The sequence below is a fragment of the Laetiporus sulphureus genome (genome assembly GCF_001632365.1).
Source record: "Laetiporus sulphureus 93-53 unplaced genomic scaffold LAESUscaffold_48, whole genome shotgun sequence".
Classification (NCBI taxonomy): Eukaryota; Fungi; Basidiomycota; class Agaricomycetes; order Polyporales; family Laetiporaceae; genus Laetiporus; species Laetiporus sulphureus.
This window is the reverse complement of record NW_024468557.1, coordinates 233,860-256,182: the sequence shown is the minus strand read 5'-3', so window position 1 is coordinate 256,182 and position 22,323 is coordinate 233,860. Positions and strand designations below refer to the sequence as shown.

The window sequence follows — 22,323 nt, the reverse complement described above, 5'->3', positions numbered from 1 at the left end:
CGGCAAGAGTCATGTCGACAAGTGACGTTCCCGGTACCGAACGCCATGACTGATGTTCTAAGGGCCGCACGCATATATGGGGAAGGGGTGCACTGGGCGAGGCGTACCATTCAGCGACTTCCTGAATGCCTGCAGACAATCTCGAAACAATTGACGGTGTCCTCGCCTACGTTGCAGAGACGCAGTTCACTAGTGACCATGTCGCGCCTTTGACGGGAGGCTCTGGCAACTACGCATATAGGCTCCACTTGCGCACCCCGTACCGAGAATACCCAACAGTTGTCCTCAAGCATGCAAAGCCGTACGTTGCGGCACTCCTGACGCTTGCATTCTCGCTCGACCGTCAGGTATGCAGCTAAAGACGTCTGTACGAATAATGCCTCCTCATGACGCTCGTGCCAGAGATACGAGGTTGAGGCGTTGAGGAAGATGAAGAGTATTTTACCCACTGACTCGCTCGTGACGGTCCCGGAGGTGTTCCTCTTCGACGACACCGCCAACGTGATCGTCATGAGCGACTGTGGAGAAGGGTCGCTCACGCTCAAGCAGTTGCTGCTGGAGGATCCGCCACCTGCGCAGATTGCCGCGCAAATTGGGCGTGCTCTGGGAGAGTTCCTTGGACGCCTGCATGGGCGAGGCAGCGAAGACGAGGCGTTCAGTTCATTCTTTTCCAAAAACGAAGAAGGCAAGAAACTTTCCGCTTTCGCTACATACGGCCGGCTCATGGCCACGCTGACGGATGGCACGCTGCCGACGCTGTCCGACCCGCCCCTGGAAATCCAACAGGAACGGCTGGACGTGGTGGCCAGAGTCGCAGCGGAAACACAGGATGCAATGCTCACGACGAGGGATACGGTCGCGATGGGCGATTTCTGGCCCGGGAACGTCCTCGTCGTCCCCCGGCGAGACGATCAAGGACGCGTCGAAGGCGTGGAACGCCTCTTCGTGATCGACTGGGAGTTGGCAAAGACGGGATTGGCTGGGTTGGACGTCGGACAGTTCGCAGCCGAGTTGTACCTCGTCTCGACGTTCGTGCCGGCTGGCGAGGATGCCGCGAACAGCGTGCTGACGTCGTTTCTGCGGGCATATCGGGAGACACGTGGGGGAAGTATGATGGGTGATGTTGCGAGGAGGGCGGTCGTGCATGTTGGTGCACATCTGGTGACGTGGACGCCGAGGATCCCATGGGGCTCGAAAGAGAAGGTGCGGGAGGTCGTGCATAGAGGCGTGGATTACCTGGTACAAGGGAGCAATGATGGTGCAGGCAGTTTTGGCAAGACGTCTGTCATTGCTGAACTCTTCTATCGGTGACATTATGATAGTATGCACTATACAACAGATGGGGTATATGAGTATGTCCTCTACCGGAAATTAGAAGTGTGTTTCGGGATTACATGAAACCTTCTACGTTCTCACGGCAATAAAATACTTTATCGAGACATTGGACCACGAGGTAAACCAATGTCGCTGTGGACGCATCGTCGTCAGCGGGCGAAGATGGCCTGCTCGAGCATTCTGCCGTATTCGTTTCCTCCGCGAATCCAGATGTTGAACCAGATAGGGGCGAAGATTAGGCCGCAAGCACAGCCGGCACCTACTTGCAGCCAAGTATGGTGTCCGAGCCATGTTCTGGAGACGGCAATCGTAGTTGCCCATGGCAGGACGATGAGGGGAGGGAGCACCCTGGTGATCATACGAGACGGCAGAGAGGGATGAATAGGAAGGTAGAGACACGAGAGCGTGATGTATACGGCGAAAAAGGTGATAGTGGCCGAATGGGTGCTCGGCATGCTGGATAAAGATTGCTGGCTTCATGTGAGAGATGAACATCATGGGGCGGAGGCGTACCCATAAGATTTCTTCCTGCGACCACGTATAGTCTTGACAGGGCGTGGCTGACGGACGAGTCGCTTTATGGCCTTCACAGTCATGCTGCAAATGACCGCGCCGGTCGCAAAGTAGGCGACACCGGCAGATCGGGTGTAAACGAGGAATCCTGCAGTCAAAGTCGTAACAATCGAGTTCGTCTGTGTTCGTTCAACTCCAACCGGATGCAGCAACGGAGCGCCCACTCGCCTTGTCGAGAAAGATCATCCACCAGGCATTGGCGAAGACGGGTTCGTCGCCGTCGGCTGGCATTGCGTGCGCAACAAGAAAGGAGGCGAGCAGCGATCAGACCAACGCCCGATCATCATCGAGATCATAACACTTCGGCCGATCACGTGGCTATCGGCGAGTCTCTACTGCGGCCACTGCGGCCAGCTTCTGCCGTCTCTCGACGAGACGCTGTTTGCCTTACTAACTGTTTCACGCGCATCGCCTCCCCCAGTTGTGTTTTGACAACACTCTGGACCTCCGCTTCCTCTTTCTACCCTACACTCATCCAGGCAACGATGCGCCTTTCCTCTCCACTAACGCGGGTCGTTCTTGGTCTGCTGCTTTCGCCTATTGCTGCGCGTGCCGTATCGGTCAGACGAGCGGCTTCCACGTGTAACGGCTACGCCGAGGTGAGCCAGGCAGCTCTCCCTTGGTGCAACGCCGTTCCTAACGTACTTAGTTTTGTGACCGGTCTTTTGGCAACATCACCTTCGTCGGGGCTCACGACTCGTATTCCGTGTCAAGCACGTCAGGTAGGCAGTGAACCAGCCGTATGTTGCACCTGTAGTGACTCTTGCGAAGCCGCCGCCAATCAGGACTATAATGGTATGATTTATTGGCCGCTTGACTGTGGCGGTAGTCTAAAATGTGGATGAATAGTGACTCAGCAGTTGAACGACGGCGTCCGAATGCTCCAGATGCAGACGCACAACGAGAGTGGGACGATTGAACTTTGCCACACATCATGCGTAAGGACGAGCCTTGCCTGCCGCATTGCATGGCTGGCTGAAGGATATTGTCTGTTCACAGGACCTCCTCGACGGCGGCAGCTTGGAGAACTACCTGCAAAGCGGTAAATGAATTCACACGTGCCAGTGCCACATTTGATCATCTTCTCACAATTGCGATAGTCAAAAGTTGGATGGACGATAACACCGATGATGGTATGCAGGCTTTGGAGTTCCATCGAGTTCCTGCTGACTTTACCTACAACGCTCTTTCAGTCGTGTCCATGCTGATCGTGAACTCGTACGACAACTTCTTGCCGTCCGCATACGACACTGTGTTCAAGACGGTCGGGCTTGACACGATGGCATACTCGCCATCCAATGCTACGCTTGCGCGAAGTGATTGGCCGACGCTGGGAACTCTCATCGACAACGGCACTCGTTTGGTAGTCTTCCTCACTACAGAGGCCGACTACAGCGAGGTACCCTATCTGATTGACGGTATGTGCCTTCAAGGTCAGTTGTGAAATCAGAGTTTGTTTCTTACGCATGACAACAGAGTTCACGAACATCTGGGAAACCGAATACGACGTCACCAGCACCAGTGACTTTAACTGCGATGTGAACCGCACCTACGGAGATACCAGCACCCAGATGTACCTGATCAATCACTTCCTGGATGAGAGCATTGCGGGCATTTTGCTGCCGGACAAGAGTGCGGCTGCCGATACTAATGCCGTTAACGGAACTGGATCCCTCGGCGAGCAAGTATCGACTTGCTTGTCAGATTGGGACAGGGCCCCCAACTTCATGCTCGTAGACGTAAGCTTGTCTTATAGAACGTGCCCAAATTTGCTTACTCACAGTTTTCCGACAGTTCTATGAGTACGGCAATGGTTCCGTGTTCGAGGTAGCGGCGAGCGCGAATGGCGTGACGTACACCGCAGCAGCGATCGCGACGCCTATCAGCAGTGATAGCACCAGTACTACTGGCAGCACGTCCAATGCTGGTCTGGCTGGCTTCCAGATCAACCGTGGACATCTGGCTGCATCGCTCGCTGTAGCCGGTAGCTTCCTGTTTGGCGTTTTCAGTATCGCGTAAAAGGGAGAGCCCCCATCACATTACTATCCACACCACACCTACATTTACTGCTCCATTATCGGACCACCTTGCTTTCGCATGCATCTGGACACTCGTTGTAGCTGCCCCTGCTTTACGATTAACGCTTAGTTTCTCCTAATTCAAAGCTTGTGACATGGACGTCACAATGTGACGGCTGATCTTCCCCTTTGATGGCCACCCTGAGTAAAGCCAACCATGCGAAGATGAGCTTTCAGCACTTCAGACTGCAGAATATCGGCCCGCAGCCCTCGCAGCCCTCAAATGGTACCTCTGAAAGCATGTCTTCGCTCACGCAAGCCCTGGGCCAGTCTCAAGAAACCGAATCAGTGAGCGCGCCCGTGTCGACTGGCCCAAAGAAGGCGCCGTATGGCTCAGGGGACGTCGATGATGGGTACACGCTCGTCTTCAACTCGATGGCGGCATTTCTGGAATGGAAGCGGCGCGAGGAGGAAGAGAAGATGATCGAGTTTGTGAAGGGTGACACGCACGGGTCCAAGGCGGTCCCGCCGCGGTTCAAAGACCACACGAAACTGGTATGCGCGCGGCACTCGCGGAGTGGGAGGAAGAAGTATGTGAAAAAGTTCCCGGATAGGGTGCGAAAGGTGCCCAGTCGAAAGGTGCGTCCCGAGCATGTTTGCGGGTCTCTCTGTGTGGCACGGCACCCTAAACGAATATACAAGGTAGCTTGAGGGGGTAGGATGTCCCGCATCGATAAGCTACAAGACGTACTTTGACAGCGACGAAGTACGGGCAATGTGTGAGTGCGCTTGCGTATTTCAGATTTGGATGCATCTGGTGATAACATCATCTGCCATGACAGACAATGCGGAACATTCGCATGAGATTGGACTCGCCAACCTGCCCTTCACGAAGCGTGGACGAAGAGCGGCGCAGGAGCAAAGTCGCGCAAGGGCTCGAGGTCAGACCCGATCTGATGGAACTGCCTCGTCAAGCCCCTCTTCAGCAGCACCTTCTTGCACTGGCGCAACGCCCGTGAGTGCCGTCGCCGGTCTCTCCCCCGTCTCTCCGCAATCAGCAAGTGCCCCGCCGCCCGCTCACCACCCTCTCTCTCCGCATCTCCCTCAACGCTACCAGACGTCCATCTCAATGGTCGCCCCACCCCCTCCGCCGCCAGCCGTGCATCAGCCTGTCGCACAGCCATCAATGGACATGTCTCAGGAACGATGGGATCGCATGGGCGTGCTCTTCGGGAGCATCCGAGACCACGCGCGGACGTTCCAGTACCAGCCGGCGTCCATGGCAGCACTCGAGAGCGTGCTCATCCGACTTTATCTTGAGAGCCCCATGGCGGGGATGGCTCAGCCGCCGCCACATGCGATGGGCGGGATGGAAGGTATCGGGTTGAACGGTGTGCATGAGATGGATGACATAGGTGAACAGGATCGCATGGTCACTTAGTCTTTCGATGATATTTGGAAAACATCTCTGCTGTATGTATATACATGCTCAACAGTTTTATATAAAACCGGGAGCCGTGTATGAACGAAGAGTAGACATGTCATGACATCATGTATCATTGGCTGTACTTTCACTTGAAGCGAGGCCACTTTCTCCAGTTCTCTCGACCGGAAGCGTTGGGAGCAGTAGTGTCAGCAAGAGCACGAGCAACGGTGGCATTGCACGGCCCGATGAGCGTTGACGTTGAACGTTGAACGTTGAACGTTTGAACGCTGATCGCTGCGGGCGCTCTATGGGCGCTTGTTCCAACGCCGACCGTCGACTTTTTCGGGCGCTTGCGAGGGAGTGAATTGCTCGTTGCTTACTCTTGAGCTCAGTGGCCTGTGGTGTGCTCGTCGACCCGTGCGCTCTAATCTAGTCGGTCCCGGTTTCTGCGTGAGATTTGGCGGGCATAATGTCTTCATTACGCAACTCTTTACATCGGCGTAACCACAAGGAGCGTTCGCAGCTTGCCAACCGTTCAAGGCTAGGGATCCTCGAGAAACATAAAGACTATGTCCTCCGTGCGAGGGACTACCACTCCAAGCAAGATAGGCTCACCCGCCTGCGGCAGAAGGCTGCAGAACGAAACAAAGATGAATTCTACTTTGCGATGAATCGGCAGAGGACGAGTGTATGCATGTAATGTTCATATTCTAAGCGAAAAGATGCTCTAATTCATAGGGAACAGGGCGGGATGCACATACAAGATAGAGGAAATACGGCGCTGCCAACAGATATTGTGAAAGTGCTGAAGACGCAGGACGAGAACTATCTGCGGACGATGAGGACTGCGGGATCGAAGGTGCGTTTGGCATATCATCACAACTGTTCTGAGCTTCTGAATCCTCTCTCGTTCGTTGTTGAAGAAAATCGACAAGCTGAAAATCAAACTCAGTGCGCTCGTAGAACTGATGCGGCCGGCCTCGTTCAGGGAGGAAGACGGGCTGGAAGAGCTGAGCGATGAAGAATTAGAAGTGCTCATCGACGCGAGGATATTCCCCGCTCCGCCTCTAAACGGGAGAAGGTCAGGAAGTGGTGTCAAGGGCAAACACATTGTCTTTGCAGAGAGTGCAGAGGAAGGTACGTCACTTTGCCAAGCCTCCTTATTACATACGTTCTGAATGGTTCAGCGAGGGACTTGGTTTTTTCTCGCGAAGACGCGAAGAAGGATGAAGATGAAAGAATGGAAGAAGACGTCATCGACCTGGGATGGAGGGGTCTGGATGAACATTCAAAGGTCCAACGGGCGCATGCATCGGACCAAAATGGATCACTCGAGGATCATGTTACAGTGGAAGAGAAACGAAGAGGGGCCGCTCTTGTGAGTAAGCAAGACAAATGAATGCACGGTCTGTCTCATTCTCCTTTTCGTAGAAACATAGAGCACGTCTCCTGAAGGAGCTCTCCGCACGTCTGTTCCGGGACCGACAACTACGCTACGCGGAGAGAGAGCTCGAGATGCAGAGGCTGCTGATGGGCAAGGGTGGCGCAAGAAGGCTGCGAGGAGTCGAGAAGGTGGAGAATGCAGATGACGACGATGAGGACGAGGACGAGCCTAGAGGTGGAGACGGGAAGAAGGTGGACGAAAAGGTCTGGAAGCCTAGAGTTTACAAATGGCGAGTCGAGCGTAAAAAATGACCACTTTGTGGATGAAGATAGAGTATTTTCTACTGACTATCGAATCGTATTGCGCATGTTATGCAGCTCCTCTTGAGCAGCAGAGCGTGTTTGCCTGTTGCTGGACGGGAATTGGAGGGCCACAACCACGGGCGCTTGTCCGGCATGGCCCGAGTAGCGGGTGCTCTTCTGGCATGTTCTTCCGCCAGTCGAGATTTCCTTGGGCACTGAGTGCGCAATCTCGCCATAGCTTGGCCCCGTCAAGCTAGATGTTGCTGACAGAGACAATGACGGATGCATCCTGCTCCTCAGTCTATAAAAGAAGCATGCAAAGGCGTTCTTCCCCCCTCTCCAATAATCCAAAAACTAGAAGACAAAACAACACTTCTCATTTACTAGAAAATCATGTCGCTGCTTCCATTTGTTACCGAACCTTTCTACTCGCTGGCCGACTTTGATCGTCTTTTCGACGAGGCCTTCTCGAGCCGGACTGGTGCTGGCACTGTTGCTACCACTGAGCCGGCGACTGCTGTAACGAGACCCTTACGGCCAAGGTACGTCCTCCCTTTTGACGAAAAGTAACAAAGACGCTAATGAAGGAATCACATAGAATGGATCTCCACCAGGATGAAAAGACCAACACTGTGACCGCCACGTTTGAACTTCCGGGTCTGAAGAAGGAAGATGTGGCGATTCAGGTGCAAAATGGCGTCCTGACGGTGTCTGGAGAGTCAAAGATCTCCAGCGATCGCGAGGAGAACGGCTACGCTGTCCGCGAGCGGAGGTTTGGAAAGTTCTCCCGGTCGCTTGGCTTACCCCAAGGCGTGAAGGTGAGTTGGTCCTGCAATATTATCATGTTTGTCAGTTAAAGCGCATCCTAACGTGTCATCATTCAGAGCGAGGACGTGAAGGCCAATTTGGAGAACGGCGTGCTGACGGTGAGGTTCCCGAAGAACACGCCGGAGGCCGCTGCTAAGAAGATCACGATTGCTTGAGCATGAGTGGTCGACTAGCCAGGTAGTTCATCGCCTGGCCGGCTGCTTGGACAGTATTGGATCAAAGATTGTACTCGTTTTCAATCCCAATTGTAGCATACGTAGTACACAGTAGTGTTCATCTCGAGGTTCGCCTGTGCAGCCTGATATAGGCGCAATTGTATTTCATTTTATCTCCATTTCGCAGTGCTTGGAGCAAATGAGTGAACAATGTGTAGCGATGACGCGCACGCCCTGTCAAGCGGGTACAGGATGGTGGTAAGTAAGACGAGCACTCTCATTAAATGGATTGACATTCTCTACCACATCATTTAATCGTACACACGAGGATATCTTCACTCATCGTCACAAGCCTTGAATATATATGTGTTCCCTCCAGATTGCAGAAGAATTCAAGGATCAGCAAACGGATCCTCACTGTCGCTCAGAAGACCCTTCCTCGTATCCTGGCGCACATCTTCGTCTTCTGCCACGTACTGGCTATATCCCCGTCCATGCGAAGATGTGGGTACTCGAGTCTGACTGTGATTGTTGGCCTCCTCATCGGATGAGTCGTAGTCGCTGAAATCCGACAGTGAACCTCTATGCACACTGTCCTCGTCCGACGAGCGACGGGTGGACGGTCGAAGAGGTGGGGGAAGATTGCTGACAGAATCATGTTCAGAAATCACGACAATACCAAACAGCGAATATAACGAACCTCTGCTCGGCACCCAAGGAACCGAAACTTAGGTCCTGCAAGTCGGGATGGACGTAAGAGTGCCCTGTGTTCTCACTGTCGTCTAAGTCTTTTTCCTTCCCTCTCGACGACTGGCCGTTCGCACCGGCGGTCCGCCCCATCGAACGTTGCACGGCGGCCCGCTGCTTTTCCTGCAGCTTACCAAGCTCTGAATCTTGGATATTGGCTGCCGCTAAGCCTTCCTGCACGTTCTGCACATCCTGTTCTGTGATGTTGGGTCGAGTGAGCTGGAGAGGCTTGGTCAGAGAGAATAGAAAAGAGGAAACGCAGTATCTCGTACCGTGTCGTACATATCCAGCGCTGCGATGATTCGATCGTTGGCCTCAATGAGAGCGCCTATCATGTCCTCGTTCTCTACCAGCTGTGATAGCAATTACAGAGAGGCTCTGTCACGTCTGAAGAGCGCTGCCACACACCTGGATATACCGCACAATTTGCCTCCTTGATATCTTGGCTTTGCCTAGACACTCTTGCACGCGTTCATTCTCCGCTACACTGTCATGTTCCGTATTCACGAGCTAGTGGAGATTGAGTCATGAACCTAACCATGATGATGATGATGGATTCCGCACCGTTATAGCATTGACCAAGTTGGTGGAAGCCTGCGAAGCAGCAGCAATCGCTGTCAAGATCTGCGGCGTCTCCTATGAAGGACGTCAACCTGAGCGACAGATGACAACCAGGCATAGATCCTGACCTGATCAAAGTCAAAAGGTTTCCTCTTGACTTTGCCATTCCCTGCAACAGCCTTCTTCTTCATCTCTGCCTGCCTCTTCTTTCTCTCCTTCTCTTCTTTTGCCTTCTGCTTCTCCTCCTCCTTACGCTTTTTTTCTGTCTCCTTCTCTCGTGCCCTTTCCTCCATATCTCGTTCGCGCTTCTCACGATCGTCTCGCCGTTGTCGCTCTTCGGCTTTGTAAATGGGGTCTGCCGTGTAGTCGGCCGAGTATGACGCAGATATTCGCTTTGATGCAGGTGCGCGATGCGAGGGGCCCACCCCACACGCCTTGTAAAGGTTAGCGACGAGTGTCATTGAAGGGTCGTCTTTGAACTGAGCATGCCATCCGTGGAGCACAGACACGAGTTTCTTCTTTACTTTGGGATCGGTTTGTGGCTCGGTGGCGATCACCTTGAGTGCATCCATGAGGTGGGAGTCCGCAAAGGTTGCTGCTCGCAAGGTCAGTCCGAGACTACTGAGCAGCAAATAGAACGCTCTCACTCTGAAATTTATGTCCTCCATTCTCAACGAGAGCTCCGAGAATCTACAATCCGAGCGCATGAGTTCACCACAATCCAGCAGAATCGGACGAAGCAGGTACTGACGACGAGAGCACGATATTGTTGATGCGAGTTGCCGTGTTTGAGTTTCTTCCTGATTGCTCTGGATGCCTCCGCCGGCCTGATGACAGGTCAGAACGAAGGTGGAATATATAAAGCGCCCCGACTCACCCTGTGGCTTGGATATTGATTGAGTCGACTAGCTCTGGTATACTGGAGACACGTCAGCATTCAACGCACGACACTCAGTGGCAAGCCATGCACACCCATCGTAGGTTTCGGCATCATAGTTGGTCGAAGTGAGAATCTCAACCCAATCGGTTATTGACGACTAGAAAAGATCATTACGACAAAACATCGTTGTCTTGATGGAACATACATGAGGTTTATCGCGGTTCAAGGCCGTGTAGGCCTGCTTGGCTAGCTGCATGGCCGACATGGCGATGGATGGAGAAGAGGCAATGAGTCGATGAGCGCGAGAGGGAGTGGAGACGGCATGCTATCTTGATCTCGGTGCATCATATGCACTAGCCCCTGGCCGGCCGTACGCAGTTTCTCCTTCCCACCATCGGTCCATCCCGTCAGGTCCCGTCGCCCAATATTTCTGCACCTTCCGATCTGATTCACAGCTAATCTTATCAGGACGGCCGTTTAGTGGAAAGAAATAGCAGCCATCGTAGCCAAATCCAAATGTGGCAAAGCATAACCACGCTCGCGTGGCTCATGATACTTTGTAGTACCAGCAACCGGATTCGCACAGCATCGAAAGCACAGATTGCAATTTGTACACGTTATACATGCTATAAGTACACCAGCTACAACGGTACACCGTCCGTCCTCTGCTTAAGCAATCGCGCGACCGCTTCAAGCAATGGGAATTTTTTTCGCAGCCTGCTCCGGGGTAGATCTCGGGAACTTCACGGTCAGAACACCACTCTCCATGTTCGCTTTGATGTCCTTATCCTGCAAAGACAAGTGAACATCAAAACTCTCAAAGTCGAGAACGAGACCAAGCTACTGACCTTCACGCCTTGCGGCAGAGAAAGCGAACGAGAGAACCTGCCATAGCGGCGCTCACGAATCGAATAACCGTTCTCATCGCGGTCGCTGGAGATCTTTGACTCTCCAGAGATGGTCAGCGTGTTCTGGGTGACGTCGATGTTGACGTCCTCCTTTTTGAGGCCGGGAAGCTCAAAGGTTGCCGTCACGACATTGGTCTTCGCGTCCTCGTGGAGGTCCATCCTATCAAGCAAGTCAATACTAACGAAGTCGAGAGTGGTGCAACGCTCCATACTTTGGCACCACTGGGGATAGCGCAGTCGTCCCGCGGAACGGGGCAATTTGGCTTAGGTCAGTACGACGAGCGAATGCATCGTCGAACAGACGATCGAAGTCCGAGAGAGAGTAAGACGGCTCGGTGAAGAAGCGAGTAAGAGACATTGTAACAGTTGTAGTGTTGGAAGTTGTCTGAGTATGGATGCGACGTTGTCAGAACTTGACTGCTCGATCTTCTGCCCGTTCGTCCTCTTATAAGCTGGTCGGTTGCCCGTTGCGGAAAGCCCGCGAACATACTGGACCATGTTGTCATTGGCGAGGGCATGAGACTTCAGCAGACGCCACCGGCGAGAGGTTTCATTGGCCAATCCGTCCTTACGAGGCGGCTAGATGGCCTGCGAAGTCGAATTCGGCCTGCTATTGACGAACATGAACATCATTGGAGCTTGGCGCCGGTTGGCCAGATTGCGCCCACGAATGGTCGAGACAGGATCATTTGAAGTTGACCTACAACCTACGTAGCGTTGTGTCATAATCCTCATGTTGGGATCATGGCCGGCTGTAACCCGGTGAGCGAACGTTCTTTGAAGATCTAGGTCCTCGTCTCAGGAGGTCTCAGCCGTGGTATAGCTATTGTGACCACGACGCAGGTGATTGATGCAGCAGAGAAAGCAGTTCGACATCTGGACCATCTTTGGAGAAAGACGAAGGTGATGGGATGGGTCATGGTCTATGAGAAGGTGTCATGGAGTAGGCTGAACTTTATGGATGCACGTAGCTAGATTCCCTGAATGACAATCCACGCTAGACTGGACTGCACTGAGGCAGGTAGTATCCACGAACCGGCAGGTTGAACGATTCATGCGCAAGTACTGTCTCATCATCGGAGCACACCACATTATCGGTGCTTCTGGCCGAAGCGTTTGTGCACTAATGAGTGTCGTGAGGGGTAAGTCAAATAAATAGCAGATGTGTATGCTGGCGTAGTATTGGCGAGATAAATTGTGTCTGCACTCCGTTCGTCTAAACCCATCGGTTTAATTTCCGCTCGTTACCGCCTATCCAGAATGGCCGCAAGGCCGCTGGCAAGTCGAAGCCCACGACGTTTCCTTTCTCGTCAAACCGCGCCCCATTTTCGAGCAAAGCAACGATGAGTCGTGGTACGGCAGCAGCGGTGCCGTTTAAGGTGTGTGCAAATGGGAGAGCGGAGGTGAATACTTCGGATGAGGCTACCGGTGTGGAGGACGACCCTGTCCGTCGATAACGGATGTGTAACCGACGAGCTTGATAGTCGGTGCAATTGGAAGTAGATGAGATCTCTCCCCAACCACCGCGACCAGGCATCCAAGCTTCCATGTCGTATTTTCGGTAAGCGCTAGCGCCGAGCTCTTCGGTGGGCATGTCCAGGACCCTACCATACAAAAAATTCAATGAAGCACTGGAATGAGAGAACAATCCGATACATGGCAACATACCTGAAGGGGAATCCCAAACTACCAAAGATCTCCACCTGCAATCTTCTTATCTCCTCCATCATTTTCTCGCTTTGCTCTTCCTCGCAGACGACGAACAGCTCTAGCTTGGTGAACTGATGAACTCTATAGAGCCCCCTCGTATCCGCGCCACGCGCACCCGCTTCTGCACGAAAGGCATGTCCAAGGCCGACCACCTTACGAGGCAGATCCTGGGCTTGTAGGATCTTGTTTGCGAACATCCCGGCGAGGGGAATCTCCGCAGTGCCAGCCAACACGAACTCCGGGTGGTACGCCTTTGCGGCTTCGGGATCAAGGTTCGCGATGTGATACATTTGGGAGACGGGAGGGTCTGCGTTCTGATCTCGGGGCTGGAACCCACAGCGACTTGCGATGTCTGAACGAACGACATCAGGCGTGGTTACGGGCGTGAAGCCATGTTTTATTGCAATGCTGAGTGCATAGTTGACGAGAGCGAGTTCGAGGAGGGCACCTTCATTGACCAAATAGTACCAAGAAGATCCTGTCACGGTGGCTGCGGCCTCGAGGTCGACCAGGTTCAGAGCACGACATATGGAAAGATGATCTCGTTCCGCAGAGATTGGTATAGGTTCGGGGCCATGAGTCGAAAGCGTCACTGCCTCTGACTCAGGACCGATGGGCACATCCGGGTGGGTATCATTCGGGAGCGCGAGGGCGAGTGAATAGAGGCGACCTTCAAGCTCTTCAAGTCGGCACTCTAGGTCCATGATCTCTGCTTTCAGCGACTTCGCTTCATCGAGCGCTGCCTGCTTCAATTGTGGATCCTGAGCACTGGCCCGTATCCGTTCACCGACAGTAGAGCGAGCATGCCGTTTAGTGTTGAGGGAATTGAGCACGTCCTTCTGATCCTCGTACAGGCGAGCTATCGTCTGTATGGCACCAATAGGGAGAGCAGCCTTACGGTTAAATGCATTGTGAGACTTGAAGACTGCATTCTCTGAGATTTTTCGATACTCGAGGCGCGGTCTCGGTAGTCCCGTCGATACATGATGGTCCGCCCTAGACGATGTGTGTCGCACCCTTGCATCTCAATCATCCATAAGTTTCATCATCAAGATATGACACGTGTTGGACATACAATTGCGGATGGTGTTGAGCAGACGGGCGCCCCTTGGCCTTGGAAGCAGTGGTGGCATTTGCAGTTGATTTGCAGTGAGCGGAAGCGCTCATGGTTTCAGCCACCAGCGCGTTTCGTCACGCGTCACGCCGCGAGACGCGTTCCTCCCATCTCCTCGTCCTTGTTTCCTCCTACCACTCATCTCTGGTCGCGATGGCATCCTCAGCATCGAAAGGCAAGGCACCGGCGAATGACAATGACGCGGATATCCCATATGAGCTTCCTTGGTACTATTATTGTCGCGTTTGCCTTATTACATACTGAAGCTTTTCCGCAGGGTCGAAAAGTACAGGCCGAAGGTGCTTGATGATGTCGTCGGCAACGAGGACACTATTGAGCGATTGAAAGTCATTGCTAAAGACGGAAACTGTCCACACATTATCATTTCAGTACGGAGGCCCTTCGGTGTCGATGCGGTCCATCTGAAGCGACAGCTTGCTTAGGGAATGCCCGGAATCGGCAAGACGACGAGCATTCACTGCTTAGCACACCAACTACTAGGAGATGCATACAAGGATGGTGTGCTTGAACTGAACGCGTCGGATGACAGGTACGTCTACACGTCCGATTGTGCCCAATGCAGGCAATTAATGGCCGTGGCTCAAGAGGCATTGACGTTGTGCGAAACAAAATCAAAGCCTTTGCTCAGAAAAAAGTGACTCTACCACCAGGGAGGCACAAGATTGTTATATTGGACGAAGCCGACAGGTACCTTCCTTCGTCTGACCTCTCGACGGCAACTGAATATTATGCTAGCATGACGCCAGGAGCACAACAGGCACTTCGGCGAACCATGGAAATATACTCGAATACGACCAGATTTGCACTGGCATGTAACATGTCAAACAAGATTATCGAGCCAATACAGAGTCGTTGCGCGATTCTCCGCTATGCCAAGCTACGGGATACGGAGATCCTGAAGCGACTTCTGGAGATATGCGAGGCGGAGAAGGTACCGTGTATTTGTGGGTAACTTGCAATGGCCGCATTTGACGACCTCATTGACCAGGTCGAGTACAACGACGACGGTCTCACCGCGCTGATCTTCACGGCAGAAGGTGACATGCGGCAAGCAATCAACAACCTGCAGTCAACACATGCAGGCTTCGGATTCGTCTCCGGAGACAACGTCTTCAAAGTTTGCGACCAACCACACCCGATTTTTGTCCAGGAGATGATTCGAGAATGTCTGAAAGGCGACATTGATGGTGCGATGGAGAAACTGCACAAGCTGTGGGGTCAAGGATATGCAGCTGTCGACATCGTGGTAACGATCTTCCGAGTTGTTAAGTCGTTCGATGAGTAAGTAGTTTCCAAGATAATGGCGGGCAGCTGACGAAATCTCGTGCAGGATACCAGAATATACGAAGTTGGAGTACATCAAGGTATGTGGATTCTGTGGACTTCGTGAATGACTGCTCATCGTGAGGAAGGAAATTGGTTGGACACATATGCGGATTCTGGCAGGTGTCGGCACACTGATTCAGCTGAGTGGTCTGATGGCTCGGTTGTGCAAGATGTGGGTACATGCTCAAATGATTCATTCCTCGCAGCTTACTCATTGATTCGTGCAGGAACATGAAACCTGAGCTGTTCAAAATGTAGACTGGCTGTTTCCTCAGATTATATTGATTTTCTACGGATGTCACTGCAGTACGCTATACTATATACATGAATTGAGTGCCGTTATAAGAATATATGCGACATCGTTCTGCTTGCCATTGGTATGGACGATTGACAAGCTATACCCGTGGCTTAGCGCTGTGGCGGTTGGCATTTCTTACGTTAGGCGCTCAGGATCGACCCTCTGTCAGCATTTTCGATTGCACCAAATCACGTCGACGACATTCTCCTTTTGACTCGACTTGCAGCCGGATGAGTTGACAAGCTCTTTCGACATCTACGATGTCCACCATGGATACCCCTGTCGCGCGTCGCTTGCAAAGTGTGAAGCACATCATCATCGTATGCTCTGGCAAGGGTGGCGTCGGCAAGTCTTCCGTCTCGACACAGCTTGCGCTTTCCCTTCGCGCGTCTTCGCCCACCGCTCACGTCGGCATTCTCGATGTAGACTTGACCGGTCCATCGATACCTCGCATGCTAGGCTTAGACGGGCACCCGGTGCATCAGAGCAGCGACGGGTGGGTGCCGGTGTACGCGGATGGAAGCGAGGCGCGCCTAGCGTGTATGAGCGTTGGATTTCTGCTCAAGAAGAAGGAGGACTCGGTCGTATGGAGGGGCCCGAAGAAGAACGCCATGATTCGCCAGTTCTTGAGTGATGTCCGATGGGGAGAGCTTGATTACCTTGTAATTGACACGCCGCCAGGTGAGAATCTTTTCGATGATCACTGTTAGTGGTCTTCATGCCTGCATACAGGGACTTCTGACGAGCACTTGTCGCTTGTGGAGCACATGGCACCCATTCACTCGCGGTTGTCAGCGGTCATCGTCACGACACCGCAGGCCGTTGCCCTTCTGGATGCCATGAAATGCCTCTCGTTCACCCGCGCGACCGACATCCCTGTGCTGGGTCTGATCGAGAACATGAGTGGCTACGTCTGCCCATGTTGTGGTGAGATCAGCAACGTGTTCTCGACTGGCGGCGGCGAGGAGATGGCAAGGCGAGAGGGCTTGAGGTTTCTAGGAAGCTTGCCCGTGGACACCGAGCTCGTCTCTCTGCTGGACGCCACAGAACCTGAGCCGGAGTCCTCCGCGACGCTCCCCGACGGCGGTAGCGCGCGGTCTTTCAAGCTGCTTGAGAAGTATGAGAAGACGTCTACCGCGCCGCTTTTCAAGACCATCACGAACCAGGTCGTGGAGACGCTACTCTAACAGGCGCGTCATGACACGATTACCGCCCAGGGCCCTTGACGCAAATACCACCATGTATAGTGGGTGTAGATTTTTGAGATGTTGTGGATGCTGATAATATGCCAGTTGTAGAGTCAATGTATCATACTCTGTGTACAATCCCACGTGGACGTTAATAACATATCGGATCGAAACACTCGATTCGTTTCATCTTGCGATATCCTTGGAGACGGCGCAGCCTTAGATGCAACTATCCGTGCGCCCGGTGATATCACCACCAACAGAGTGAAATTGACTACTTTCGCGCACTGATCATCAGCACTTCGAAAGTTGATACGCCGCATCAATCATGATGTAAGGTGCATGGGGTTTAATGCAGTACATCACAGACTTTATGGTGCCCTGTTCTCTACTACCACCTTTGGATCGGACAGGCGCGGCACTAGTAGACGAGGTCGATACACCAGCCACAGTTCAGACCACGCGGAGCTCATATATGTCATGCGGAATTGCCGCTCTATTCCTCAGGCCTCAATATAATGCTCACTCTTGCACCCATTAGTTTGACAGGCTATCATTGAGTTCGCGCCACAGCTGCTATATATGTCTCCTCGATTGAGACCGGTTGGTTCGAATAACGTCAGGGGCGAGTCCGGAATCCGCACTGCATGCGAGGCTATGCCTCATAAGTACAGAGTGGGCAACGATTGTGCATAATCTTTCCCTGGCTGTCAAGGAGAGTGGTTAGGTTATCCTGTGATGCGGTGCGAGCGTGTCTTGCAATGCTGTAGCCGAACTGCGCGCCCTGCTCTGTGGCGCATGGACGACGAGTGCGAGTGCGAGTCATTGTTAATGCGGGCGAAATTCCTTTTAACGTATTGACCTCGGAGTGGAAATAGAGAGCTTCTAAAGACGCGGAAGATATCGATGAGGCGGACAGTGCCTCCGGGGGATCGTCGACCACGTTTTGTCCAGGAATGTCAGGTGTGGCTCGCCGGTTCGTCTACGGCGTGTTCATTTCTGCTGCATGCTCGGCCGTGCCAGCGTGTGCGCCCTTGACCTTCAGCCGCAATGACCGCTTAATACCTGCCATCGCGCAGCCCTTCCTGTGTCATTCCTCTGTCACCATCTCCCATGACTGCTCACGGCTAAAGTCCAACGATCTCCTAATATGATGAACGGCACGACCTATCAGATGACTATACATGCCCCTCTCACTGCCCCAACAAGCCATCTACCAGTCTCAGAGACGCCTCAGGAAGGCGAACAGACAGACGTTGAGGCTCCTACAACTATACCCGTCTGCGGTATGTCCTCTTTTTCTATAGCACTCTGAGTTCGCTCATCGTACGATTGTCATAGAGCGTACCTCCCTCAATAGACCTCCCTCCTCTGCCATCGACGAGAAATCCGATATGTTGAAGCGCGCTACAAACATGAGCTTGGGACGCCGCACGAGCCGCCTCGAACAATGGTTGCACGAGCAACGCCGTCTGTCAGCTGGTTCTGAAGCAGCCTTGCAGGGTGCTGACGACGTGCAGGCTGTACGCGAGACGGACCACCCGTGTGTTGCATATCCGCACCTTGGTGTTGCCTCGTTCCGCACACATGCCCCGGACGACCGGGCCATGGTGGAAAGCTACATCTTCGTTGACGACACGGACGTGCCGCGCGCGCCCCCAGCCCCAGACGCGTCCGTCTTCCAGGTACGTCCCCGCACGTGACCTCCGAGGACCGTTCTCTGACCGTGTCTCGCCGTGTGATGCGTTTCCCAGACGTTGGCAGGATTCTCTGATGCCACCCCTCGCCCGTCCCCACCCTCCACCCCTCGCAAAACCTCCCCCGTTCGTCCGTCGGACGGATTCTTTACCCTGCGCAGCCACCGGCGTGGTTACGGTTCGCGTCGTGCCTCCACCCTCTCCGGCCTCGAGCATAGTTCACTCTCTATCGTAGCACACCGCCTGAGGACAGAGCTTGGCGCCACACATGTCAGCAGCGGCGCACACTCGTCTTCCCCGAATGCCTTGTCACTGCATGACAGACCGCCTTCCGAGGATGTGCAGTCGCAGTCTTCGCGTCCGATGTCGCTATCACCGTGGAAACTCAGGCGTCCAGGCGTCATAGATCACTTCACAGAAGCCTATGATGAGCGCAGCCATCTCCCTCCATCTCGTCCAAGTTTGTCCTCTTGCATCACTCAATCTTCCACGGCCTCGTGTGCGACGATATCGAGCGATGCGGCCAGCGTCTCCCGCAAGCTCTATCTCGGTTCCGTCCACCACCACTCGCCCGCCCTTTTCTCCAGCTCATCGCACTCGCTGTGGTCGCTGCCCACAGACGCCTCGCACATGTACGACCCACCAGAGTCCACGAAGGTCATTGCCCAGGATCGTGAGAAGGCAAACGCGATCCGGATACCACTACCCCTCAAGATGCACGGGGCAGGCCTTGGCAGTGTCTCGAGTGCGCTCGGCAGTCCCGGAAGGGCGAGAAGAAAGCGCAAACTGATAATTAGCGGTATACCTGCTGACGACGAGCGCCGATATAGCGCTGCGAAGAAGTGGTGCGAGGTGAGTCAGACTCCGCTGCTGGGATTGTATACGGCGCTCACGGACATCAACCCAGTCATTCGGAGATCTGAACTATTTTGAGCGTACGCCGAGCGGAGATATCCACGTAGACTTCCGGAAGACGGAGGTAGCGGAGACGGTATGCCGATTACAAGCCCGAGTGTACATCAAGGGTGTCGGCAGCGTCTGTCTGTCGTACTTCACGGGGAAAAGGCCGTGAACCTCGCAACGGTACACCAGGCAAGTCTCTTACGGCAAGTCGCTTAGGGTTATCTCTGACATTTACATTCACCGTAACAGCATAACCACGGTTCCTCTCATATACCGCCGATCCGTCGTCGCTTTTTAGATGTCTCGAACAATGTAACGATCCGGCTGTGTCATCCATCTATGCCTCACGAGACTATTACGACATGCCTCAGCCGCAATTGTAGTCTACCATATATGCAACCCCTCACCTACATACCCTTTGCCGCCGATTGCAGATGTTGTGTTTATCTGGACCTATTGGGAACTATTTCTAATGCTGGCTCGCGGTTTTCGTTTGTAATGCAGCCTATCGCATTCATGTGACATGACATCTGTTTAATCCTCCACTGTATCTACTGACCAAATGTTGTCGGACGCTGTGCCATAGTTTCTGTACATGTGTATGACTTGTCTGAAAGAAACTCGTAAAATCGGCTCATTGGCGTCTCAGTCTCTGCCCATCCGCCTGTTCTGCAAAGCGCGCTGCGTCGACCTCCCAAAGCCACCGTCCGATGTCTTTCCAGAAGAGCTTCTGCCTTTCCGTTCCCAACCAAAAGGGCACTATGGAGACGTGACTAGCATCGTCGACATGGTGTACGTACCAGATGCCGCTCTCGGGTCTCGCCTCTTCTTCCGCAGGATTCTGTGCCTGAGGTCTCGAGTCTGTTCCCGCGCTCTCGTCCAATGGGAGGACCAGATGCCGGCACTTGGTGTCGCTGCAAAGGCAGGTGCTGATCAGTGCGGATCCACACCGAGATCATAGCTCACAACGAACCTGCATTGGAGAGGGTGCCACTGGGAGAAGAGCGGCACGACGCCATCATTTGCCCAGTACGCTTCTCCATCAGATCCGTTCAGTCCTGGCGAACCTCCAGGAGGGTCATTGCTCTCGCTATTGTCCACATTGGTATTTGAGAGGAACGATGGCTCAGGCTTGACGACCGAGAAGTCAAAGGAACCCATCGCTTGAGAAATCAGGTACATGGGAGAGACCGTGAGCAGATCCCGTAAGTCGGGCCTGTGCATTTCCGTGTCGTCGGTCGTCCTCTTTGTCTGTCAGATCATGAAGTCACAACTGAATGGTTCGATGCATTTATGACCTCACCATGCACGCGGCATAACTCCTGTAGAACGTTCTCGGATTGACCTTTCCCTCGAGCGCAGCCTCACGACGGCCTGCAGCCTGGAATGTCATATCAAACGGCGTGGTGTCCTCGCTCTCAGCCCAGTCGCTGTGCCACAGCTGCTTGAGAAATTCGAACGGGGAAGACTTATCGAATGAGAGGTTGCGAGACTCAGTATGCATGTCCAATGCATCAGGCAAGATTGGCGCAAAATATGACAGTGTATGCGCGATCTTTGTAATAGCGGAGCCAAAGGAGAGAGGGCGGACGGCAGGGGCGCGTTCAGGATGTTCGCCCAGAAGGTAGACTGCTTGAGTACCAAGGAAAGGGGCAGATACTGTATTGGAAAAATCAGGAAAACGTCAAGTCCGCAACGACTTTGTATGTACTTGCGTTCACAGACAATATCATATCTGGGTGATGATTGCGACCATAAAACCCAGTCTCGATCAGCCATTGGAGCTTCAGGATCGTCGGCCCTCCCTTGCACGATCACGGTGGGCTTTCAATGGGTCTATGAGCAAGTAAACATGCGATACTGCTCACCAGCGAGTGTCCGAGAAAGTGCAATGGATTATTTCTCGACCATTCCGGGTATAACCCGATGAGATGCTCTCGACCGTAGCGACCATGATTGTATCGTTCTGAATGTTTCTCTCCATAGTCCACTTCGTAATCGCTTCTGAGTACCTGCTTCCGGAACATATATTTGCGCGCTCACCGACACCACCCATCAAAGAGTAGAATAGCTCGCAAGCTCTGTCATGCAAAGAGCTGACAGGACCGACACTGAATGCGAACGCAGTGAGCACAAGTCAGCTCAAGCATAACCCTCGTCAATGGCATCAACCTAGCAAAGATGATTTTTCGTTCTTCTTTGCCGTCAAGACGGCAGGCGTGGTTGGAATGTTCTTCGAAGTTACCCCACACAAGGGACCCAGCACCACCCAAGAAGCCTCCGACAATTACTAGAGGTGAGGGAGTTGTGACGAGCATATTGAGATGGAGACAGAACGGAAGCGATGTCAAAGGCATTCCCCACAGCCAGCAATCGGCCCACCCGTCGGTCCAAGTTTGAATCTGGATGGACACTGCGTAACGTTACGCATCAAACCGGGGATGGACACAACGAAAGGGGAACTGCGCCATTCCGACCGTTAAAGATTGGTTGACGAAACGAATCCGCCTGACATTGACGGGGCATACGACAATCGCATCGGCAGAAGAGGAGCCCTCTAGTTGTTTTGTCGGATACAATGGAATGTGCGCACCAGTCCCTTGCCATTCAACGTCTCGACAATATTTGTTCAATGACCTTCGGATCGCGGCAGATCGATAGTTGACACGGTATACTTTGTTACGGTCGAGGGTTCAAATACAGATTAAGAGGAAAAGGCGACGGATATTTGTGGTAGTGCGTGAATGGTGGTCACAACCACTCTACCTACCAAATGGGCGAGACCGGATTGTGAGCGGAGAACTGACATGACTTGCTTCACAGATATCGTGGATACAGGAGGCTATCTGAGATGAGGGGGAAAGTTTGAGGTGAAGTGAACTGAGTAAGATGAGGCGAGAAACAGTCTAACAAAAATTGTAAAAAAATGGGAATGATATCGGTGCTCCTG

General features: G+C 53.1%; 13 protein-coding genes across 13 annotated transcripts; 8 read left to right on the top strand and 5 right to left on the bottom strand.

Annotated features, from left to right (window-relative positions):
- Positions 1-125: 125 nt before the first annotated feature.
- On the top strand, positions 126-1,392 carry LAESUDRAFT_752198 (uncharacterized protein; the record flags this gene model as incomplete). Its single annotated transcript, XM_040911713.1, has 2 exons — positions 126-347; positions 403-1,392. The coding sequence occupies 2 exons, from the start codon at positions 126-128 to the stop codon at positions 1,309-1,311; spliced, it is 1,131 nt and encodes a 376-aa protein (XP_040760234.1). The 3' UTR covers positions 1,312-1,392.
- Positions 1,393-1,453: 61 nt separating this feature from the next.
- LAESUDRAFT_745064 (PAP2-domain-containing protein) lies at positions 1,454-2,139 on the bottom strand (the record flags this gene model as incomplete). Its single annotated transcript, XM_040911349.1, has 3 exons — positions 1,454-1,791; positions 1,849-2,027; positions 2,062-2,139. 3 exons carry the CDS (start codon positions 2,137-2,139, stop codon positions 1,485-1,487), a joined length of 564 nt encoding a protein of 187 aa, XP_040760233.1. The 3' UTR covers positions 1,454-1,484.
- Positions 2,140-2,378: 239 nt separating this feature from the next.
- On the top strand, positions 2,379-4,086 carry LAESUDRAFT_730239 (PLC-like phosphodiesterase). The gene is made up of 9 exons (XM_040909799.1): positions 2,379-2,507; positions 2,558-2,630; positions 2,680-2,703; positions 2,758-2,846; positions 2,908-2,950; positions 3,009-3,041; positions 3,102-3,326; positions 3,385-3,647; positions 3,703-4,086. The coding sequence occupies exons 1-9, from the start codon at positions 2,394-2,396 to the stop codon at positions 3,925-3,927; spliced, it is 1,089 nt and encodes a 362-aa protein (XP_040760232.1). The 5' UTR covers positions 2,379-2,393; the 3' UTR covers positions 3,928-4,086.
- Positions 3,988-5,514, top strand: LAESUDRAFT_730238 (uncharacterized protein). Its single transcript, XM_040909798.1, has 3 exons — positions 3,988-4,565; positions 4,633-4,705; positions 4,769-5,514. The coding sequence occupies exons 1-3, from the start codon at positions 4,119-4,121 to the stop codon at positions 5,365-5,367; spliced, it is 1,119 nt and encodes a 372-aa protein (XP_040760231.1). The 5' UTR covers positions 3,988-4,118; the 3' UTR covers positions 5,368-5,514.
- A 219-nt stretch (positions 5,515-5,733) lies between these two features.
- Positions 5,734-7,047, top strand: LAESUDRAFT_706247 (small-subunit processome; the record flags this gene model as incomplete). Its single annotated transcript, XM_040906615.1, has 5 exons — positions 5,734-6,040; positions 6,098-6,211; positions 6,276-6,489; positions 6,540-6,730; positions 6,784-7,047. The coding sequence occupies exons 1-5, from the start codon at positions 5,822-5,824 to the stop codon at positions 7,045-7,047; spliced, it is 1,002 nt and encodes a 333-aa protein (XP_040760230.1). The 5' UTR covers positions 5,734-5,821.
- Positions 7,048-7,369: 322 nt separating this feature from the next.
- On the top strand, positions 7,370-8,122 carry LAESUDRAFT_745060 (HSP20-like chaperone). Its single transcript, XM_040911348.1, has 3 exons — positions 7,370-7,580; positions 7,637-7,856; positions 7,923-8,122. Exons 1-3 carry the CDS (start codon positions 7,432-7,434, stop codon positions 8,019-8,021), a joined length of 468 nt encoding a protein of 155 aa, XP_040760229.1. The 5' UTR covers positions 7,370-7,431; the 3' UTR covers positions 8,022-8,122.
- On the bottom strand, positions 7,924-10,686 carry LAESUDRAFT_730235 (uncharacterized protein). Its single transcript, XM_040909797.1, has 12 exons — positions 10,415-10,686; positions 10,302-10,366; positions 10,207-10,248; positions 10,081-10,156; positions 9,977-10,019; positions 9,458-9,924; positions 9,333-9,404; positions 9,177-9,278; positions 9,041-9,121; positions 8,722-8,987; positions 8,325-8,666; positions 7,924-8,255 (listed from the first exon to the last, which is right to left on the bottom strand). Exons 1-11 carry the CDS (start codon positions 10,472-10,474, stop codon positions 8,414-8,416), a joined length of 1,527 nt encoding a protein of 508 aa, XP_040760228.1. The 5' UTR covers positions 10,475-10,686; the 3' UTR covers positions 7,924-8,255; positions 8,325-8,413.
- A 104-nt stretch (positions 10,687-10,790) lies between these two features.
- Positions 10,791-11,540, bottom strand: LAESUDRAFT_730234 (HSP20-like chaperone). The gene is made up of 3 exons (XM_040909796.1): positions 11,330-11,540; positions 11,058-11,277; positions 10,791-10,998 (listed from the first exon to the last, which is right to left on the bottom strand). The coding sequence occupies exons 1-3, from the start codon at positions 11,473-11,475 to the stop codon at positions 10,900-10,902; spliced, it is 465 nt and encodes a 154-aa protein (XP_040760227.1). The 5' UTR covers positions 11,476-11,540; the 3' UTR covers positions 10,791-10,899.
- Positions 11,541-12,333: 793 nt separating this feature from the next.
- LAESUDRAFT_716893 (seryl-tRNA synthetase) lies at positions 12,334-13,994 on the bottom strand (the record flags this gene model as incomplete). The annotated part of the gene is made up of 3 exons (XM_040907282.1): positions 12,334-12,721; positions 12,786-13,823; positions 13,903-13,994. The coding sequence occupies 3 exons, from the start codon at positions 13,992-13,994 to the stop codon at positions 12,334-12,336; spliced, it is 1,518 nt and encodes a 505-aa protein (XP_040760226.1).
- A 20-nt stretch (positions 13,995-14,014) lies between these two features.
- On the top strand, positions 14,015-15,657 carry LAESUDRAFT_685439 (P-loop containing nucleoside triphosphate hydrolase protein). The gene is made up of 9 exons (XM_040905889.1): positions 14,015-14,168; positions 14,219-14,330; positions 14,385-14,491; positions 14,548-14,649; positions 14,698-14,893; positions 14,951-15,243; positions 15,293-15,326; positions 15,375-15,460; positions 15,516-15,657. The coding sequence occupies exons 1-9, from the start codon at positions 14,095-14,097 to the stop codon at positions 15,544-15,546; spliced, it is 1,035 nt and encodes a 344-aa protein (XP_040760225.1). The 5' UTR covers positions 14,015-14,094; the 3' UTR covers positions 15,547-15,657.
- Positions 15,658-15,855: 198 nt separating this feature from the next.
- Positions 15,856-16,773, top strand: LAESUDRAFT_738764 (cytosolic Fe-S cluster assembling factor CFD1; the record flags this gene model as incomplete). Its single annotated transcript, XM_040910932.1, has 2 exons — positions 15,856-16,267; positions 16,319-16,773. The coding sequence occupies 2 exons, from the start codon at positions 15,856-15,858 to the stop codon at positions 16,771-16,773; spliced, it is 867 nt and encodes a 288-aa protein (XP_040760224.1).
- A 993-nt stretch (positions 16,774-17,766) lies between these two features.
- On the top strand, positions 17,767-20,035 carry LAESUDRAFT_730229 (uncharacterized protein). Its single transcript, XM_040909795.1, has 5 exons — positions 17,767-18,059; positions 18,115-18,458; positions 18,528-19,322; positions 19,378-19,562; positions 19,623-20,035. The coding sequence occupies exons 1-4, from the start codon at positions 17,924-17,926 to the stop codon at positions 19,540-19,542; spliced, it is 1,440 nt and encodes a 479-aa protein (XP_040760223.1). The 5' UTR covers positions 17,767-17,923; the 3' UTR covers positions 19,543-19,562; positions 19,623-20,035.
- Positions 20,008-22,229, bottom strand: LAESUDRAFT_815329 (alpha/beta-hydrolase; the record flags this gene model as incomplete). The annotated part of the gene is made up of 7 exons (XM_040914679.1): positions 21,546-22,229; positions 21,417-21,484; positions 21,242-21,363; positions 21,085-21,178; positions 20,677-21,032; positions 20,347-20,624; positions 20,008-20,287 (listed from the first exon to the last, which is right to left on the bottom strand). The coding sequence occupies exons 1-7, from the start codon at positions 21,728-21,730 to the stop codon at positions 20,008-20,010; spliced, it is 1,383 nt and encodes a 460-aa protein (XP_040760222.1). The 5' UTR covers positions 21,731-22,229.
- Between the last annotated feature and the right edge of the window lie 94 nt (positions 22,230-22,323).

What these genes read in the sequence shown, in the direction of transcription:
- LAESUDRAFT_730239 (XM_040909799.1), top strand. Translation starts at nt 2,394, where the DNA reads ATGCGCCTTTCCTCTCCACTAACGCGGGTCGTTCTTGGTCTGCTGCTT. An exon ending in GGACGATAACACCGATGATG is followed by an intron (nt 3,042 to 3,101) that starts GTATGCAGGCTT and finishes ACGCTCTTTCAG; the next exon opens with TCGTGTCCATGCTGATCGTG. An exon ending in GGTACCCTATCTGATTGACG is followed by an intron (nt 3,327 to 3,384) that starts GTATGTGCCTTC and finishes GCATGACAACAG; the next exon opens with AGTTCACGAACATCTGGGAA.
- LAESUDRAFT_730238 (XM_040909798.1), top strand. Translation starts at nt 4,119, where the DNA reads ATGGCCACCCTGAGTAAAGCCAACCATGCGAAGATGAGCTTTCAGCAC. An exon ending in GAAAGGTGCCCAGTCGAAAG is followed by an intron (nt 4,566 to 4,632) that starts GTGCGTCCCGAG and finishes TATACAAGGTAG; the next exon opens with CTTGAGGGGGTAGGATGTCC. An exon ending in CGACGAAGTACGGGCAATGT is followed by an intron (nt 4,706 to 4,768) that starts GTGAGTGCGCTT and finishes CTGCCATGACAG; the next exon opens with ACAATGCGGAACATTCGCAT.
- LAESUDRAFT_745060 (XM_040911348.1), top strand. Translation starts at nt 7,432, where the DNA reads ATGTCGCTGCTTCCATTTGTTACCGAACCTTTCTACTCGCTGGCCGAC. An exon ending in ACGAGACCCTTACGGCCAAG is followed by an intron (nt 7,581 to 7,636) that starts GTACGTCCTCCC and finishes GGAATCACATAG; the next exon opens with AATGGATCTCCACCAGGATG. An exon ending in GCTTACCCCAAGGCGTGAAG is followed by an intron (nt 7,857 to 7,922) that starts GTGAGTTGGTCC and finishes GTCATCATTCAG; the next exon opens with AGCGAGGACGTGAAGGCCAA.
- LAESUDRAFT_730235 (XM_040909797.1), bottom strand. Translation starts at nt 10,474, where the DNA reads ATGTCGGCCATGCAGCTAGCCAAGCAGGCCTACACGGCCTTGAACCGC. An exon ending in TGGAGGACATAAATTTCAGA is followed by an intron (nt 9,925 to 9,976) that starts GTGAGAGCGTTC and finishes CCTTGCGAGCAG; the next exon opens with CAACCTTTGCGGACTCCCAC. An exon ending in AAATTGTGCGGTATATCCAG is followed by an intron (nt 9,122 to 9,176) that starts GTGTGTGGCAGC and finishes TTGCTATCACAG; the next exon opens with CTGGTAGAGAACGAGGACAT.
- LAESUDRAFT_730234 (XM_040909796.1), bottom strand. Translation starts at nt 11,475, where the DNA reads ATGTCTCTTACTCGCTTCTTCACCGAGCCGTCTTACTCTCTCTCGGAC. An exon ending in CTATCCCCAGTGGTGCCAAA is followed by an intron (nt 11,278 to 11,329) that starts GTATGGAGCGTT and finishes CTTGCTTGATAG; the next exon opens with GATGGACCTCCACGAGGACG. An exon ending in CTCTGCCGCAAGGCGTGAAG is followed by an intron (nt 10,999 to 11,057) that starts GTCAGTAGCTTG and finishes TTGTCTTTGCAG; the next exon opens with GATAAGGACATCAAAGCGAA.
- LAESUDRAFT_685439 (XM_040905889.1), top strand. Translation starts at nt 14,095, where the DNA reads ATGGCATCCTCAGCATCGAAAGGCAAGGCACCGGCGAATGACAATGAC. An exon ending in CTGAACGCGTCGGATGACAG is followed by an intron (nt 14,492 to 14,547) that starts GTACGTCTACAC and finishes CCGTGGCTCAAG; the next exon opens with AGGCATTGACGTTGTGCGAA. An exon ending in ATATTGGACGAAGCCGACAG is followed by an intron (nt 14,650 to 14,697) that starts GTACCTTCCTTC and finishes ATATTATGCTAG; the next exon opens with CATGACGCCAGGAGCACAAC.
- LAESUDRAFT_730229 (XM_040909795.1), top strand. Translation starts at nt 17,924, where the DNA reads ATGATGAACGGCACGACCTATCAGATGACTATACATGCCCCTCTCACT. An exon ending in CAGACGCGTCCGTCTTCCAG is followed by an intron (nt 18,459 to 18,527) that starts GTACGTCCCCGC and finishes TGCGTTTCCCAG; the next exon opens with ACGTTGGCAGGATTCTCTGA. An exon ending in CTGCGAAGAAGTGGTGCGAG is followed by an intron (nt 19,323 to 19,377) that starts GTGAGTCAGACT and finishes ACATCAACCCAG; the next exon opens with TCATTCGGAGATCTGAACTA.